This window comes from Anser cygnoides, chromosome 19 (assembly GCF_040182565.1).
Source record: "Anser cygnoides isolate HZ-2024a breed goose chromosome 19, Taihu_goose_T2T_genome, whole genome shotgun sequence".
Lineage (NCBI taxonomy): Eukaryota > Metazoa > Chordata > Aves > Anseriformes > Anatidae > Anser > Anser cygnoides.
This window is the reverse complement of record NC_089891.1, coordinates 2,993,725-3,010,474: the sequence shown is the minus strand read 5'-3', so window position 1 is coordinate 3,010,474 and position 16,750 is coordinate 2,993,725. Positions and strand designations below refer to the sequence as shown.

At 47.9% G+C, this 16,750-nt stretch overlaps 1 protein-coding gene across 1 annotated transcript in view; it reads left to right on the top strand.

The window, feature by feature from the left end:
• Nucleotides 1-13,062: 13,062 nt before the first annotated feature.
• Nucleotides 13,063-16,750, top strand: part of COX10 (cytochrome c oxidase assembly factor heme A:farnesyltransferase COX10) — a 103,170-nt gene continuing 99,482 nt past the window's right edge. The window contains exons 1-3 of the mRNA XM_048075955.2: nucleotides 13,063-13,219; nucleotides 13,835-13,959; nucleotides 14,761-15,085. Coding sequence (XP_047931912.2) covers nucleotides 13,177-13,219; nucleotides 13,835-13,959; nucleotides 14,761-15,085 — 493 coding nt within the window. The 5' untranslated portion in view covers nucleotides 13,063-13,176. The remainder of the gene's footprint in view (nucleotides 13,220-13,834; nucleotides 13,960-14,760; nucleotides 15,086-16,750) is intronic.

The following is a 16,750-nucleotide window of genomic DNA, read 5'->3' as shown; positions in this document are numbered from 1 at the left end:
GTCGCCAACAACCTCCTGCCTCCCAGTCGTGGCGGGGGGGGCGCGCGGGGGGACGTGCTGTGTAGGACCGCAGGCGCTGCCGAGGCACTTCCTGCAGCTGCGGGTACTGACCATTATGTGCTCTTCTGTGTTCCTGTTTAGATTCAGAAACCTGATGGCATTATTTTTTGAAATGAATAGTTGCTGCGCCTTAAAGAAAATATTTAAGTTTCTATAGCAAGTGTGTGCTCCCAGCACACCCAGCCCACCTGGCCACACACCCACATGTTTGAACCCATTTTTACCCACTTAAGAAACAACCTCCTGTTCCGTCTGGAGCAGGTATTAATATCCTCTGGCTCTGGCCTACAGCTTATCTTGTACAGCAAAGAGGAATTCAGCCACTGTCCGTTTGCTGCTGGGATTTCTGTGTGTGCCGTGGGACACCTTGTCCTAACTGAACGTCACTGAGCAGGGAGGCAGTTTGGTTCAGAAAAGACGAAATAATTCAGCAGGATGGGGAATGGATCCGAAAGAGAAATCTAAAAGTTAAGCAAACCGAAACCTTTCTTGCATTTGGGAAATCCTTGCCACGCTGGCACAGGCAGCCCCTCTCCCTGCGGGCGCTGGTGGGGAACGTGCGAGCAGTGGGGGCCCTGCAGCCGGTGGCTGCTGCCCGGGACCACGCTGAGGGCACTGGGGCACCGACGGGATGAGAAATGGTGCGGATGCCCCGTGGCACCTGCACCTCCCCGCGCCACCCACCTGGGCAGGATTAACGGAGCTGGGCTCGGCGTGGGAGCTTAACCATTAGAGGTGATTGCGAACTCCCCCGCAAATCTCTGCGCGCTGTACTTCCCCTGGTGTAATGGGAGAAAGACATTTCCCTCCTGACTCATCCGCAGAGCGCAGGCTCTGGGGCAGGGGCTGCCTCCTGCGGTGCCTATGTGCCACCGCTGCCAGAACTGGGCCATGATGGGGTCCTCGAGGACTGAGCTAAATTGCAGTAATGCTAATTAACGCTAAATGAACGCAACTCTTACAACACTGTAATACAGGTGTAAAAGAAGCTTTTAGATCTCAAGCCAAGGAGTCTGGTGAACACGGTGTGCTCGGAAGGGTGATTTTTCCAGCTGGAGGAGCGAGTGGTGGGGCAGAGGAAGTAGGACAGAGCAGAGCTGATGCCAGGGAGCCCGACCCCGCGGGAAGGGGCTGCACCGTTTGGTACCGGAGCGCTCCCTGCCTCGAATGTGTTTTTACATGGAAAGAGGAAAATGCAGCGCGTGAGGAGCTGCAAACAAAGCAGAAGAGGGAGGCGCTGGGATGGCCGGACACAGCCGGAGCTTTGTGGCAGGGAGGGGAGCGGGCACAGGACCATGCGTGGGGCTGGCGGGGAGCCGGGGAGGGCAGCGGGTGAGAGACTGCTCCCATGGGCACCGGCCGGCTTCTAGAAATATATCACGGGGACACAAAAGGCAAGGGAGAAAGGAGCTCCATCGATAAATAAGGGGGAAGATTAAATTAATGGTGGCTCTGAGATGGCTGAGCTGCTGAGCTTCCTTTTTAAAAAACAGTTGTTAGCAAGAAAAATAAGGGGCAGAGGCACGGTGCGGGCGATTCGTTAGGAGTTCCCCTTGCAGAGCCTGCGAGTGGTGGCACTGCACCATGTCCCCGGCTGTCCCAGGGAGCTCTCAGCAGAGCACTCACATTGTCTCTTTAATAGGGAAAAAACCTCCAAGCCATTGAACGAGCCCTGAGAGCTGAGCAGCCTCCAAACCAGAGACCCGTGTGGTTGGGTCACCAGGTTTTGTCCACTCTGTGTCCCCCTGGAGCCGCTGGGGGAGAGGTTGGGGCTGTCGCACACGGTCCCCGTGTGGCTCGCAGCAGCCACGGCCGAGCCTGGGGGAGCCCAGGGGACGGGGCGATGGGTGCCAGGTCAGCAGCACAGCGTGCGTGAAGGGAGCTTGTAACTGAGCGAGCCTACACCCATGGACTTTGCAGAGGAGAAAAATGTAAACAGAGGTGACCTTTGGCGCTACTGCATGGGGAAATAATCACTTCCTATTACAGTTACTCAATATAGAACCAAACTCTGCGTGCCTGCTTGACTAGCTTTTATTCATAGTGTCTAGAATAGAGAAACAATTACAAGTGTATGTAAAGGACGGGGGTGAAGAAATGAAAAGAAAGCTGAGTTTTAACTCCTTGGAGTAAAAATCAGAGAGGTCTTTCTGCATCCCCCAGCTGACTCAGGGTCCTTTCCTGATGCCCTCGTGTGCATGCCTTGCACCAGGCTTGTGCAGCAGGGCGAAGCTGTGTCCGTGCTGTCCGGCAGAGAGACGGACTGGTTTGTTCTTGCAATTTGTTTCTCCTTGGAGACCTTTGGGGGCCCAAATCTCTCCTCTGTTGTCACAAAGCAGCTTCTCTTCCCTTATTTCAGAGGCGACGGGCTGCCCTGCTTCTAATTGGGATAAGCATCATGTCAGTTTCTCGGGGATACAGATATCTCAGACTAGATGTCATCTAAGAATACCTAACAACTCTTCTCTCAACAAACCCCATCTCTCTGGGGCTCACGGGCACGTTAGTGCAAGCAGCACATCTTGCACCAGCCTCGCGCTCCCTCTCCAGCCCAACGCCAGCCCACGTAGCCGGCACCGGTGCCTTAACGAGACAAACTGCTGGTTACTGCAGGTCCATCACTGGCTCTCCACCGAGCCCAAAACCAGGGCAATTCCCCACCTGGAGGGCTCATGAGATGGAGGCAGCTTCCTTCCATCACCAGGGTCTTGTGCCGTGTCCCCTCCTTCAGGCTCCGGGTGCGTGCTCCCCTGGGAGCACCCACTGCCGGGAGGGACCTGCACCCGCACCCAGGCTCCTGCACCAGTGCTGGAGATAATTCTTGTGGGTACTCCTTCCTTCGTGCCCTTGCTCCCGGTGTGCACAGCAGTGACAGGAGCACTTCCCTCCCTCCCTTGGCTTTATCTCCTCGATTTTAGTTATCTATAGACCGGGCCGTGCCTTATGCTGTATTTCTATAGCGCCTAGTGCCAGCCGATCTTGATCTCTGCTGGCATACATATGGAGTTTAATTCAAGTAATATGGAGAGAGAATAGAAAAAAGGAAAAGACAAAAAAAAAGAAAAAAAAGCCCTGGCCAAATTCAGAACATCCCCCCTTGGTACAGCCCGCATACATGAAACTTTGATTTGCAGAGCACTTCATGAGTATTAAATTCTATTTTAAAACACTGTCATGAAATAGAGTGAAATAAGTTGAGAGTTTTTTATTTAGGGAGGGGAAAAGTTTGTGATAAAAAGCTGAATTTATAGTGTAGTTCTGAGAAGAACATTTATGAGGATTTTTAAAACTCCGAAAGCTTCCTTAATGCTGTAGTAATGAAGGTCCCTAAGGGATTTAAACTATGCAGTAGCCAAATTCAGGTCAGATAAAGTTGCTGTTAATGATGCAACCCCTTCAAGTTTCCCCGTGTAAAAATATAAATATAAAAAAAAATCAGGCTTAAACTCCACTCATTTTTGCAGCAATAAGAAAGAATCGGTTTGGGAATACCAAAGATGGACTGTTTGGACTGCCTGGAAAATTACAAAGGTCTCCTGAAGGCGAATATGTGACCAAAAGGACCCGGGCTACCACCACGTATAAATAAGTCACTTTGGCTGTTTTGAAAACAAACACTGCCTTGACAAACGAATGTAAGGCTGGTTAAGAAGTGAGACTGGCCAGGCCGATTTCACTCAGTCCCCACATTTGCTGTAGGCAAGTGAAAAGTACAGATCTTCCTCTGTGAAACCCTGCGGGGTTGCTCCAGCTCCCCCCTGGGTGACAGCACCCTGCGAGGGGGGTCCGGCCCCTCTCCGAGCTCCGTCGGGGCAGCCCTCTGATTCCCCTGATTCCTGAGCTCTCTCTGATTCCTCGGCCCTAAGCCCAGGCACTTACATATGGGCAAATGGTCTGGTGGACAGGGCACGGAGGTTTCTTCGTGGTGTTTCAGGTGAATCGGAGCAATCCTGTCCCCTCTCTGTGCTTCATTCCCCTTCATTCATTCCCTGCATGCCGGTGTTGATGCCACCGATCTTCCGAAGGCCGTGAAATGCCCAGGCTGATTCAGAAGCTGCTCTTCCCATTACACAGTCGCCGATCTTTCTGTCCAGGGACGGCATCCTGTAGCGGTCATACCCAAACGTGGGGTTGGTTTCAGCAGGCTTGTCTCATTCCGGTTACACTTGACACTAAACCTGTTTGCATCCAAGCTGCATTTTCCCCAAATAATTTGCAAACCTGCCTAACAAACCTCTGAATCCTCTTTTGTTTCCTCCTTTTCTTAATCCCTTTTTGCTTTTACACGTATGCAGGGCATTTTTTACCTTCAGTAGCTCCATGCCCTGCTGCCCTCCTCATCCCAAACACCGTGTTTTGTGTTTGCTACAGCATAGCAAAGGACTGGAACAAGGACTGGATGCTCAGTGTGCCTTATCATGGTACAAAACACGGCCCTTAACACCTAGAAGAATCTTTATTTTAGGGACTGGTGGAGCAGCCGGGGCCAAACGTCAGCCTCTATCAGTGAATCAAAGCATTCAGCTGCATTCGCTATCTTACGTTTCTTTCCACTAGATCGGGCCAAGCAAAGCCACTGCTAATCGGCTGAGAGAACTGCAAATGTTTTGAAATACAGCGGATTAGGGAAAGTCCGTGATTTGGGCAGACATGAATTATTGTGTGTAGATATAAATAAATATTGTTCCCGGCTCAGCCTCTGGCTCTTGTCCAACATGCCACAAATTCATCAAAAAAAAAAAAATGAATGGGTTAGTGTGTTAACAAGTGCCTGACAGACTACGAAAACTGCCCAGGGGGTGTGCGCGCTGTACTTGACCAGCTACCCCGGGTTGCCAAAATTAACCCTTGGAATATGTCAGCGCTGCGCGGAGCCAGCCTACGGAAAATAAGGCTGAGCGCGATGTGTGCTCAGGCTTGTCACTTGGCAGAGCACGGGAGACGGAAGGTGGGTGTGAGTTATGCACAGCTTTTTTCAATAGCTGTGTGATAGCTGCCAGAGTGAAATAAAGAGCCTTGGGTGGAGGAGAGCCCTCGCCCTGCTGGGAACAGCCCACCTTGTTATCTGCAGAGCAGCAGGGACAGGTCTGTGATAGCTAAAACTTGACTTCTTAAAACAGTGCTCTGAATTACTGGGGATCTCAGAATGGCTTATCTGTAGGCTGCCTCTTTCATCTCTTGCTATTTTTAATAGCCCATTATGAATCATTTTGATATGTTCATAAATGTTATCCTTTCTGCGAGTTCTTTGCTATGGTTGTCAACTGCTGAGGCTAATATGAGCATGGTTAGTTGGTCTGGGATGTGAGAGCTTCACAAAAAATGACTGCTTGGCTGCATGATTTATAACAACTCTGACTCCCTAAACGTCTCCTCCATAAATAAGGAGGCTCTGCATTCTGCTTTTCTGTAATCAAGACATCCTCTTGCTCTCATTTCCTTTGTTTCATCAAGTTCAGGAGGCTGCTCTGGCCCCTGGTCTTGTGGAGCCTGTGGAGTTTGCAGTCAACAGGACACCCACAGTATTTCTCTGCAAAAGAGTTTTGCTGTGTTTTAGATGTATTTTGTGATGTAAAGATTAACTGGAAACACAAGCGAGGTTATCATTTCTTTTGGCCATCTAGTGTCCCAGGCTGCAAGATGCTGGGGGAGGCTGCAGGACACTGCTGGGGGCAGCAGGGCCGAGGGGTCTCTCCCACACCTCCCTTCCCCGGTTCTTACTTGGGGCTCAGAAACTAAATTGATCCATACACTAATGAAGAAAAACGTGAACCATTGGTTTCTTCACAGTGAGGGAAGCACGGGAGGTTCTCACCCTCCTCCTAGGAGGGACTTGTCTGGCTTCTCACCCAGGAGAGGGAGGGAAGGCAGGTTGACCTCCTGCCTGCAAGGAACCGCTGCTGCCCTGGGGCTGTGGCTTGTCCAGCAGTGCTGGGGGAGAAGAGCCAACGAGGGCTATGGCTCGGTGACGTCCCACACCTGCAGGGCAGCGCCGGCTGCCACGCCGTGCTCAGACTGGGCCAGGTCCACTGGTGCAGCCCTGACCCGAAGGGAAAAGCAGCAAAGCCTGAATCACCAGGGTGCTTCTTGCAGCACCACAGGTTATCCTGAGGGCTCGATCCACGCAATAACGGGGCTGAACTTCGCCTGACTGCTTCCGCTTCCATGTGAGAAGATGGCGCGACGAGCCTGGCTGCGTGCCACGCGGGGCAGGGCAAGCATCAGCGACACGGAGGGGACCGAGCCCTCGCCTGCTGCACGCCCTCCGGCTGGCAGCTCCGTCTCACGCCCTTTTAAAAAATAAATGGCATCTGTAGCCAGGATTATGTTATTTCTACCAGGATCTGCTGTCACTGCACCCGCAATTCTTTGAGGCGAGGATGAGGCGGGCAGAAAAGCAGGCAGAAGCGCTGCCAGTCAGACATCCCGGCTCACAGGAAGCTTTCGGCAAGAGCAAGGCTGCTCCTGGAGCCACCAGGTCATGAGACAAAGCAATGTCCTTTTGGCAAGGAAAGTGGGCATTAAAGCTCTCCCTAACCTGACTTTGGGTGTTCTCAGAAACTATAAAAAGCATAATTTATGAAATCCCCGGATCAATTATATAATAGCAGCGCTGCGCATAATTGCAGGGCTCCGGAGTGCCGTTACCCTTGCGAGTCAGTCATTTGCACTTACGTGTTTGGTGCTGCTATGACAGCAGAAGGCATTTCTGCTGAATCCAACAAACTCTGCTGTAGAACAACTGTCCAAACAAACTAGCGTTAAGTGGCTTGCGATGCCTCTTACATAAAGGCTTGAAATAGCGCGGGGCAGAGGGAAGTCACGCAGAACGGGAAATTTGCTGGAAGGCTGTGAAGGCTGTGAGACGAACGAGGCGAGCTGCTGAGCCGGCTGTGCTGCTGGTACAGGCGTTCGAGCTGTGGGTCCCGCAGGACAGGGTGCATGCCACGCACCCACCGAAACCCCCTGGGGGTAGGGATGAGATGTCCAGCGGGGCTTCATTCCCACCGAGGAGATCCCTGCTCACCCCAGCGGTGCGGCGACGCTTCAGTAGGGATGCGCGAGCGCTAGCACTGGGTCTGATTCAGCTCCTGTGTAAGTCAATGATGGCATGTATCGATTGATTTCAGTAACAGCCAGTTCGGGGCTTACGTTTCAAGACGAAGCATGCAGACGTGCAGAAATACGAGCGGTTCAGAGTTCAGCTGAATTATTTAAAAGTCCAGAATCCACATTGACATCTAATTATAAAACATAATTTGTAAATATCCTGGTGTGGTTTTGCTGCCTTCTCCCGCACTGGGTCGGGCAGTAGTTCAGGCAGTGCAAATTGTCCGTCCCCGACCTGGGAACGGCAGATGCCTGCAGGACCTACACCAGTTGGTTCAGAGGACAAGGTGCCTGAGGACAACCACACTCCTCCACTGCTGGGTGAGGGGGAGCTGGCCACACAGGGTTCACAGCCACTGGCATGTTGCAGAACGTTTCTCAGCGCCCGTCTCGTGGTGGCCATCTCCATGCCCGACCATCCAAGCACAAGCATCCCTGCCCACCTGGCTGGGGTGGCAACAAACATGGAGCAAAACTGCAGCCGCCACATAGGGTGTGCACTGAGATGTCGGACAAAATCCATTTGCTCCCTCTTCGTTTTATGTTGGAGAAAGAATAGGAAGAATAACCAGAAGAAGCTATGAAGATTTTAGTGAAGTAGCAGCCCGTCAAGCTAGGCAAGGTGAGAGGTGAAGCAGAAGAAACCATAGGTAGAGACACTGTATTGGTGGAAGCAGAAGAGAAAGAGACATGTCCTGCTTGGGTTCACCAACGGGTAAGCAGGGAGGTGCCTGGTTAATGGGGCTGGTGGAGCCAGCCAGTCCAAAATCTTCATTTGAGGATGCGAAAGCATCCAAATGAGGATTGTAGAGCATAAAAATTGCCTCCAGGAGCTGGAGCCCACGTTGTTTGATCTGAGGACTGTTTAAGCACCGTTTGGAACGAGGAGGAAGCTGAAGCTCCATTTCCTGGAGCTTGGCTCACGGGGCATCATCACGCTCAGGTAGCCCCAGCAGAGGGACTGGAGGCAGGCGCTCACAGGTGGGTGCTGCTGTCGTGTCCCTGAAGGCGAGTGCTGCGGGGGGGAGCGCTGCTTACCTGGGCAAAATGCTGCCGAGGGAGAAAAGCAAGTCAGAAGAGGAGTCCTGCAAAGTGGAGGGGTTTAAGCCAAGCCAAAGCAGGACCTGGGTAGGGCAGTGGGCTGATGGGGTAGCAAAGCATGACCTGGGGGGAGAAGAAAAGAGCGATGGGCAGAGGGAGGAGAGGCAGGAATCCGAAAGGTCTCAGAGCCTGCACCAGCGAGCGACGGCATCGCCTGGGGTCCCGCGGCCGGGACCTCCTGGGAGGTGGAATGGGTTAATTGTGGGTCAGCAAAACCCAGCTTTGCATCTGGTGCTGAGACGCTGCGAGCATGCTCTGGTGGGCTTTGTGCGGCTAATGGCCATGTCTGCGGAGGAGACACACGCGGCAGCCCGCTGCCCGCCTCGCCTGGCTGCCGGGCTGGAGAGGGCTTCCACAAAACGGTTAATGTGTGTGCACCGAGCACTTCCTGAGCATTTGCTGAGTATAAGAGATCAGTTATGCAAGCTGTTTCTTCAGTTTTAATCTGATTTCCTCCCTCTGCTCTTAATAAATCTTATTTTTATTAGATCTTTTGAGTCCTAGGCAGCTTGGGAATTTCACATAGATTTTCCAGGAAAAGAAAGACCTCTGAAAGGAGGTATGAAAAAAAAAAAAAAAAGAAGCAGGGTCTGGAGATATTCAGGCAGCAATTCTCAGCAGAAAGAGCACAGGACACAGGTTCTTTTCTTCAGAGGGTTATTTTCTGGGCAAAGGGTTGCTGGAAAAATCTATTGTTGATGCTGGCTGAGAACTCGAAGGGGCATCGCTGCCTGTCAGGAACAGCAATGTCTGGGTGAGTTAGGAGGGGCTGGCTGACAGAACGGGAGGTCGTGGGGGGCTGTGTAGCTCCTTTGTGAACAGTGGCTTGTTTCTGCTGCCGGACGGCAGGTAACCAGTGACAGAACATGAGCGAAAGGCACAAAGTTGTGCCAGGAGAGGTTCAGACTAAGTGTTAGGAAAAATTTATTTACTGCGAGGGTGGTCAGACGCTGGAACAGGAATCGGGAAAGGCTGTTGATGCCCCGTGTCCATCAGTGTTCAGGAGACGTTTGGATACTGCCCTCGGTAATACGCTTTAACCTTTGGTTAGCCCTGAAGTGACCAGGCAGTGGGACCTGATGGTCTTTGAAGGTCCCTTCCAGCTGAACTATTTTATGTTCTCAGGTCTCGCCATGCTTTAGGGATGATTCCCTCGGCACGGTTCATCCCCACGCAGCTTGCTGCTTACTTCCCATTGCCTACAGGTTTGCACCAGGCTTGACATCAACTCCGAACTGGATCAGAGCCGAGCTTACACCAGACGCCCGGGGAAGCTCTACCTAAGGAAAGGCTGGAAGTCCTTTAACTGAAGGAAGCAATTACAGCTCAGAGTCCACTGCAGGTGGTGAGCAAGCCATACAGGCTTGCCAAAAACGGCATACCACAGGGTCAGCACGAGGCCACCTTTGACAGCTGGGAAGAGGCAGCAGTTTTGAGCTTCTGCTGATTTCCTACGGTATATTTGAACTCTGCTTTGGGAAAGAAACCAGTCTGGCACACCCCTTCGGAAGGGCTACTGAGCCCTGATCTACCAGGACTACTCTTTCATTTGCTCTTGGAAGCTTCAGCTACTCCAGAGCACTGGGACTGGGGTGGAGGGAGGGGTTAGGGTTTTTGATTTATTATATTTTTTAACCCGCTACACACCACTTAGAGTTACTTGCTGAGCACAAGGCTTTAATAGCAAGGAACAGGCATGTTTCAGGCTCTCGGCTGAAACCAATACGTTTTGCTTCTGGTTGAGAGGTTTCTTCATTCAGGCCCAAAACACATCTATTCATAAATGTAAAGCTTGTGCACCACAAATGCTTATTTATGGAAAATCACAAATCTATCCCATTATGGGTGACACAATGAACTACTTAAATGGCCATCAGCGTCACGGGGAGTTTCTCAGCCACTGAGTTTGGGACTAGCTCTGACTCAAGGAGATCTCAGCAGGGAGAATATGGTTATACAATCTTGTGCCCTTCGCTTTGGACACCGTTCCTTCTGCTACATACCACAACCGGGCCACAACAAAGCAAATACAGCGGGGCTTAAGCTAAAGGGGGTAGAACTGCACAAAGCTACAGCTTCCCACATGGTGTGTTACTGAACTCCACAACAGTCATAGCTCTGAAATGATCTGTAAAGGTTACCACAATAACAGCAGGATGCCATCTTATTTATTTTGCACTTGGCTTTTAAAGTTCCCTATCTGAAAGTACATCGAGTCTCTGTGGAGCTCTAACATCAATGCTGCATTCTATGAAGCAAGGAAAATATAATATTTTTACAGTCGGTCTTTAAATCATTTTCTGACAACAAATCAATCTTACAAGAAGCCTTGTTGGTGTTATGAGTAAGAGAAGGAGAGATTTTGAGATTAAAGTATAATAATAGTATGCTGTCTCCATGAATTTGCCCTTTCGTGTATCAAACTATTGCATTATGCTGCTGAGATCTAATTAAGCCCCACCAATCAGATTTATGATAGTGCTAATAGGAAAAAGGATCGTATAATGCTGTTAATATGTGCTCTGTAATTAACATTAATGGGAGTCGCGTGGTTAAACACCCCTTGCATCACCCTGAAAACGGACCTCTAGGTGCGGTGTTTATTTTATAACCGGGGAGAAGTAGCAATAGATACGGAGCAATTGCCCATCTTAGCAATTAGCAGAGATAACTCAGGAATCACTGCGCCCGAGCAGTGCTTGGCCTTGGAGCCCTGAGACAGGCAGGGTGCTGCTCCTGCAGCCTGCAGGTAGTCCTGCCGCACTGCTGCCCGGGGGCGAGACGGCGGGACCCGAGCGAGCAAGGTGCTGAGAGCTCCCTGGAAGTGCCACGTGCGCTTTTTAATGATTTGTTATGGTGCTTGGTGCTTGCTGGAGTGTTCAGTACTTCGTGGAGGCAGATTCTGCAGAATCAGCACTCTGCAGACCCAAAGCCTTGCTAACAAGACCCAAAGCCCGTGCAGCCATTTTAGGCTGAAATGTAATTCTGACATTTGGATACTTGTGTTCACTAAAAATCCCTTTTTCTTTTCTTTTCTTTTCTTTTCTTTTCTTTTCTTTTCTTTTCTTTTCTTTTCTTTTCTTTTCTTTTCTTTTCTTTTCTTTTCTTTTCTTTTCTTTTCTTTTCTTTTCTTTTCTTTTCTTTTCTTTTCTTTTCTTTTCTTTTCTTTTCTTTTCTTTTCTTTTCTTTTCTTTTCTTTTCTTTTCTTTTCTTTTTTCTTTTCTTTTCTTTTCTTTTCTTTTCTTTTCTTTTCTTTTCTTTTCTTTTCTTCAAGGAGTAGCTTTAGTGGTTAAACCCAAATGGGTATGTGACATTCCGTGTTCCTTAAATCATCATTATTGTTTCATAAGGAGGCATTTCTCTGCCTTGAGGCCCATGGATAACATTCTCCTTAATTAGAAAAGTAGTGTTTTACCCCCTCTCTACAGGGGTGCAATTTATTGCCCAAGTGAAAGGCAATGAAAATCACCAAACCTTAAATCTCAGCCCTGACACGGAACCTTTGGCTACCTCAACCTTTTTCTCTGTGACCCGAAGTGCCCTAAAACCAACCAGCCATTCCAGCCCTCTGTGTAGCCATTGTGTGTTTGCTACGTGATGTTTATTTTGTTTTTGCAGGTGTAAATTTAACTTGAGATCGAATCTGTGGTAGTTACAAAAACTGGAGATGCAAACAGGAACTGCAAAGTGATATATGCTGAGTGATGAGAACTCAGAGTAAAACAGGTTATTAATTGTAAGAAATGTGAAGTCCTAATTTCTCCCCAGCTCCCCAAATAGAAGCAGAGTGGAAATAAATGCTTCAAAGTAGGATATTCTTGGTGAATTAAAGTGAGTGTTTTCATTTTATCTTCCTAATAATGATTTAAGATGACTTTTGCATGAATTTAAGCACTATAAAGAAATGAAAGCCCGGGAGGAAGATGGGTCTGAGGCAGATTTCCATGTTAAAATATTGAGAATGATTTTCTAAAGCATTTAAGTGACTTATAGCCTACATCTCCTGAACTTAAACTCTTAAGAGAAAACATTTTAAAGGTGCCTGGGGGTGCAATTACGCTTTACAGCTTGAGCAGTCCTAACCATTCCCCTGCCTTTCTGGTCAGAGCACAGCAGAGGCCCCCTCCTCCGTGCCTCGTACCAACTTTCAGCCTATCCGACCCTGCACAGGGTGGGTTCAGACAGTTAACCCAGCAAAATAAGTATATTTTCCCTTCAGGTTAGCAAGCTGAATCTGCTTGGAGATGGATCCAGCGAGCACCAGCACTGGTGCAAGGCAGGATGAGCCTTCAGTGAGGACCTCTCTGGGCAGCATCCATCTTCTAAATCCGACCTCCTGCAGCGTGTAACTGAAACCAAGCGGTTTAGAAAACTAATTCCAATTTCCAAGTGACTTTGGCAGGTGAATACAAGTGTTTTTGTTGTTTGTTTTTAACCAAGCCTTGAGATCTTTAATACTCAGGTAGTTTGGGGAATGAGACTCCCGTGTCCTCACCGACCTGGTTGCCTCATTTACCTTTTTTCTTAGCCCTCACTCGGTTGTTTCAAAAGCATTTTGTGACCCCTCCCCGAACTCCACGGCACCCTCCTCCTGTAACAGCCACTGCGCTAAGCCCGCGATTTTTAATAAAAACGCTGCGATGCAGACAAAAAAAGCAAATTTTAATAACCAGCGCCAGAAACAAGAGTATTGTGTACCCCTGCAAGGGTCTGAGCTGCTTCTCGGCAGCCGCGGGGCACGAACGCGCAGTCCCCGCGTCCCCTCCGTCCCCTCCCGTCCCCGGGGCCGGGCTCCCCTCAGCCGCCGGCGGAAGCGCCGACCCGGATGGCGTCCCGAGGTCGGGCCGCGCAAGATGGCGGCGCCCAGGCGCTGAGGGGAGAGGGCGGCGGGAGCAGCGCGGCGCCATGAGCGCCGCCCGCCGCTGCAGCCCGCCCCGGGCGCTGGCAGGTACCGCGGGCCGGGCCGGGCCGGGCCGTCGCTGGGGCAGCCCTGGGGGCAGCGGGGCCGGTCGGTTTTGTCGGGGGGCAGCGTGGGGAGCGCACGCCGGGTGTCCCCGGGCATGGCCGGCTCCTGTGAGGGGTGTCCCCGCGGGGCGTGCTGGGGCTGAGGGTGCCCTTCAGGGTCGTGTAGCGTTGTGGGGTCGTTGGTTTGTAGCGGTGTTTTCTTCTTAAAGTAAAATAAAGGAGCATAGATGTCATATCGGGCACGGGTGGCCTTGGTGTGATCTTGCAGCCCTGTGGCAGCTGCTTCCTTTAAGCGCTGCTTATGCTGTGTGGCCGAGATGCTCTTACTTGAGAAAGCTGTGGGCTCGTGGAGGAGGAAGACAAGCTTAAAAAAGCATGTTTTTAGGGAGCTGGGAAATTAGGAAGGAAAACTCCAAACCATTAGAGCAACCTGCACTTGTGGTTTATTCAATAGGACTCCACAAATGTGTCTCCCCCTGTCCAGGTTCCCATTTGTGGTGGTGTCACGTCCCAGCAGACAACAGATGTTGTAGGCCGAATTACAGGTGAATCCGGGGGCAGAGCTGGAACCTAATGTTCTCCTTTTTTCTTTAAATAGGTTTATTTATTTGGCACTTGAAGAAAACAGGAATACGGCAAGTACCATGCCAGTTTGTGCATCTGTGCCGAGTAGCCAATGACAGATTGATCACTTTTCAGTACTTTAACTTTCTCAAACGAATGGTAAGTCAAGGAGTGTGGTTGTCCCATGTTTCTCGTTCCTTAATTAACTTTGTCTTGTGTGGCGAGCCAAATTGGAGATTGGTTGAAAAAACAAAATTTCCTATCCGGCAAGCTCAGGCAATTCCAAGCATCTCCTTTTGTGCGTCGCATCAGAGTTAAGCACATGGGACCTGAAACAGTTGAGGCTGGAGGAAGGCCACTGCAGCACAGATAATGCTTTGTGCCGCGGCGTGTCCTCTTCCAGACAGAGCTTTCCGTGCCTTTGAAGTGGAGTGCTCATCTCCTGCTGGGAAACATGAAATTAAATTACCTTTGCATTTATTATTCATTAAAGCGCTAGTACGAAAATCACTCATATCTTCTAAAGATGCAAAAAGTTGAGTTCCTGTTTTTAGAGATTGGAGTTGTTATGGACCTATGCGTACCTGTTTGTTTATGGTTGAATTAATCACTTATAAATTAAGTGATATTGCCTGGTAGTTTTGAAGCTGAGTTAAGTAAAGTTTCTTGTCAAAACTAAAAGGGAAGTTATATTTTGTTCAGAAACAGTTCTTCAAAGTTAAGTAAATGCCATTGAGGCAGTTGAGAAATGGAAAACTGCCTTTGTTGTATGTTGTCCAACTTCAGAAACTTTTTCTGCATGAAATAAGTGTTTGAAAGAAGACTAACTCAGTCATGTCACTATAGGAAGTAAACCTGATAAGAAGAATAATGTAGCAATAATTTTGGCATTAATAACAACATAAAAGGGATGAATACATCTTCTTAGCTAATCATCTTAAAATTTATCATTCTATTTAGTATGTAACACAGTACAACAAAGACCTCAGCCAGCGAGCAAAACCTAAGTCAGATTCAGTTGCATCTCCTTTTCGTGAGAGTCAACAATTGGATCAAGAAAAGAAAGTTATACACAAGATTATACCAATTTCACCTGTTCATCAGCCTTTGTCTAAGACATCAAACAGAAATGAGCTGAGAGAAATGAAGTTAGCTGCAGAAATTGGAGGCTCAGCCACACCGCTAAGAGCAGAATCCAAAGAAGAAAGACAATGGAAAGAAATGAAGCTACGGCTGGATGATTTGCCAGGAATTTTGGCACGTTTGTCCAAAATTAAGCTTACAGGTATTACTGGTTGTTTTTTCACTTATGTGTATTCTGTTTGATATTAGAGTTCTCTAACGTGCTATTGGTACAGACAGGTTTTTGTGTGATAATTCCCACTTCAGTGGCACAAAGTGCCTGGGTCAATTCCATCAAACGTGTGCTGGAAAAAAATAGTTTTATAAAAGTTATTTCTTTGCCTATTAAATTTGTTTAGAATCATCATTGCTTGCACCATATTGTCAGTTAGCTTTTGGGGATCCTAAGCAAGAGTTTGTACAAAAAAAATACTTTGAGGTAAAACTGGAATAAGAAGAGATTTTATAAACCTTGCATTAAGTTAAAACCTTTTTGCTTAAGTTTACCAACATTCTGTCTTATTTACCTTTCATTTTAACACTACTTCTTTTCAAATTCATATTAAGAGAACCAACAAAAGATAATCAGAATAATTTCAAAGTTTATGATGGAAAAGTTTTAGGTATGACCAATTAAAGTTTCTGAAATGAGGTATAGTTTACTTTTGTAGTTGTTAACAGAGCTGTACCTTCCAACCAGCAGTTTAAGCAATTACTTTGCAGCCCAACTACATTTCCTGTATTCTAATAGTAATACATAACAACTAGAAATTGCTTCTTTGCCAAGCAGGAGTGTTAAGTATGCTTTATGTCTAAGGAAGCTGTAATGATCTGACCGAAGACTTAGATTTTGTCAGTATCAGGGCCAAGAACAGAAGTACAATAATTTGAAGTCCCTACTGTGGTGCTCTCTCCAGTGGGTGAATTTTTCTGGTTTAAAAAAAAAAAACAGTAATAAAACTGTTATTCCATGCTATAACAACTTGTTATAATAAAAATCCCGAATTCAGTTTGTTTTCTGAAACTTTTGTCTTGTTTTCCCTCTTTGTTTTCCATGGAAGAATTGTACTGGCCACATACAGTGTACGATGGTCATTTATTTTTTTCTTAAATAAACAAGCCTTCTAGTTCTCAGTGTTGGTGAGACATCTCATGTTTTGGGCTTGGCAAAACCAATCTTGTCTGTATGTCCAAATGTTCCTCCTTGATATTTTAAAAAAACTCAAGATTTATTTATTTTCTGCTGCTAAAGAGTTGAGTTAGTAGACTTGATGGAAGAAAAAACATGTTTTTTTGATACTTTAATGATTTATTAGCCTTGGTAATTTCAAATTTAGGCATACAGAACTCTTACTGGCACATTTATAAGTTATCAGGATTATTGCACTTCCAAGTTTGCAACAGCTTTGTGACGCATACAACCTAAATTATTGCCTCTTCTCTTTGTGTGGAGCTGAGCTGGTTTTCCTCCTCATGCTGTTAAGTTTTTAGCAGTATTTTGTTTCTCTAGTGCTCACCACAGATAATGTCTAAGTGCTATATGAACAATTAACTCTTTTGGCATATTTTCAACTAGGTGATTTTATTTAATTGGCTCTTTTATGTGAGCTTGAAGCCTATGCTGGTTATTGAAATAGAATTAAATTAAAAAAACTCAATAGATCCAGAAATAAAAAGTTAAAGTTCTGTGATTAAGTGATCAGTTTAAATGGGGTGAGGGGGAAGAGAGAGATGGAGAAGGGGAGAGAATCAGCTCTTGTTTAAAACACTTTAAATGTGTTAAATTTGCTGATAGTCCTTATGGGTAAGCTCAGTACCACATCTGACC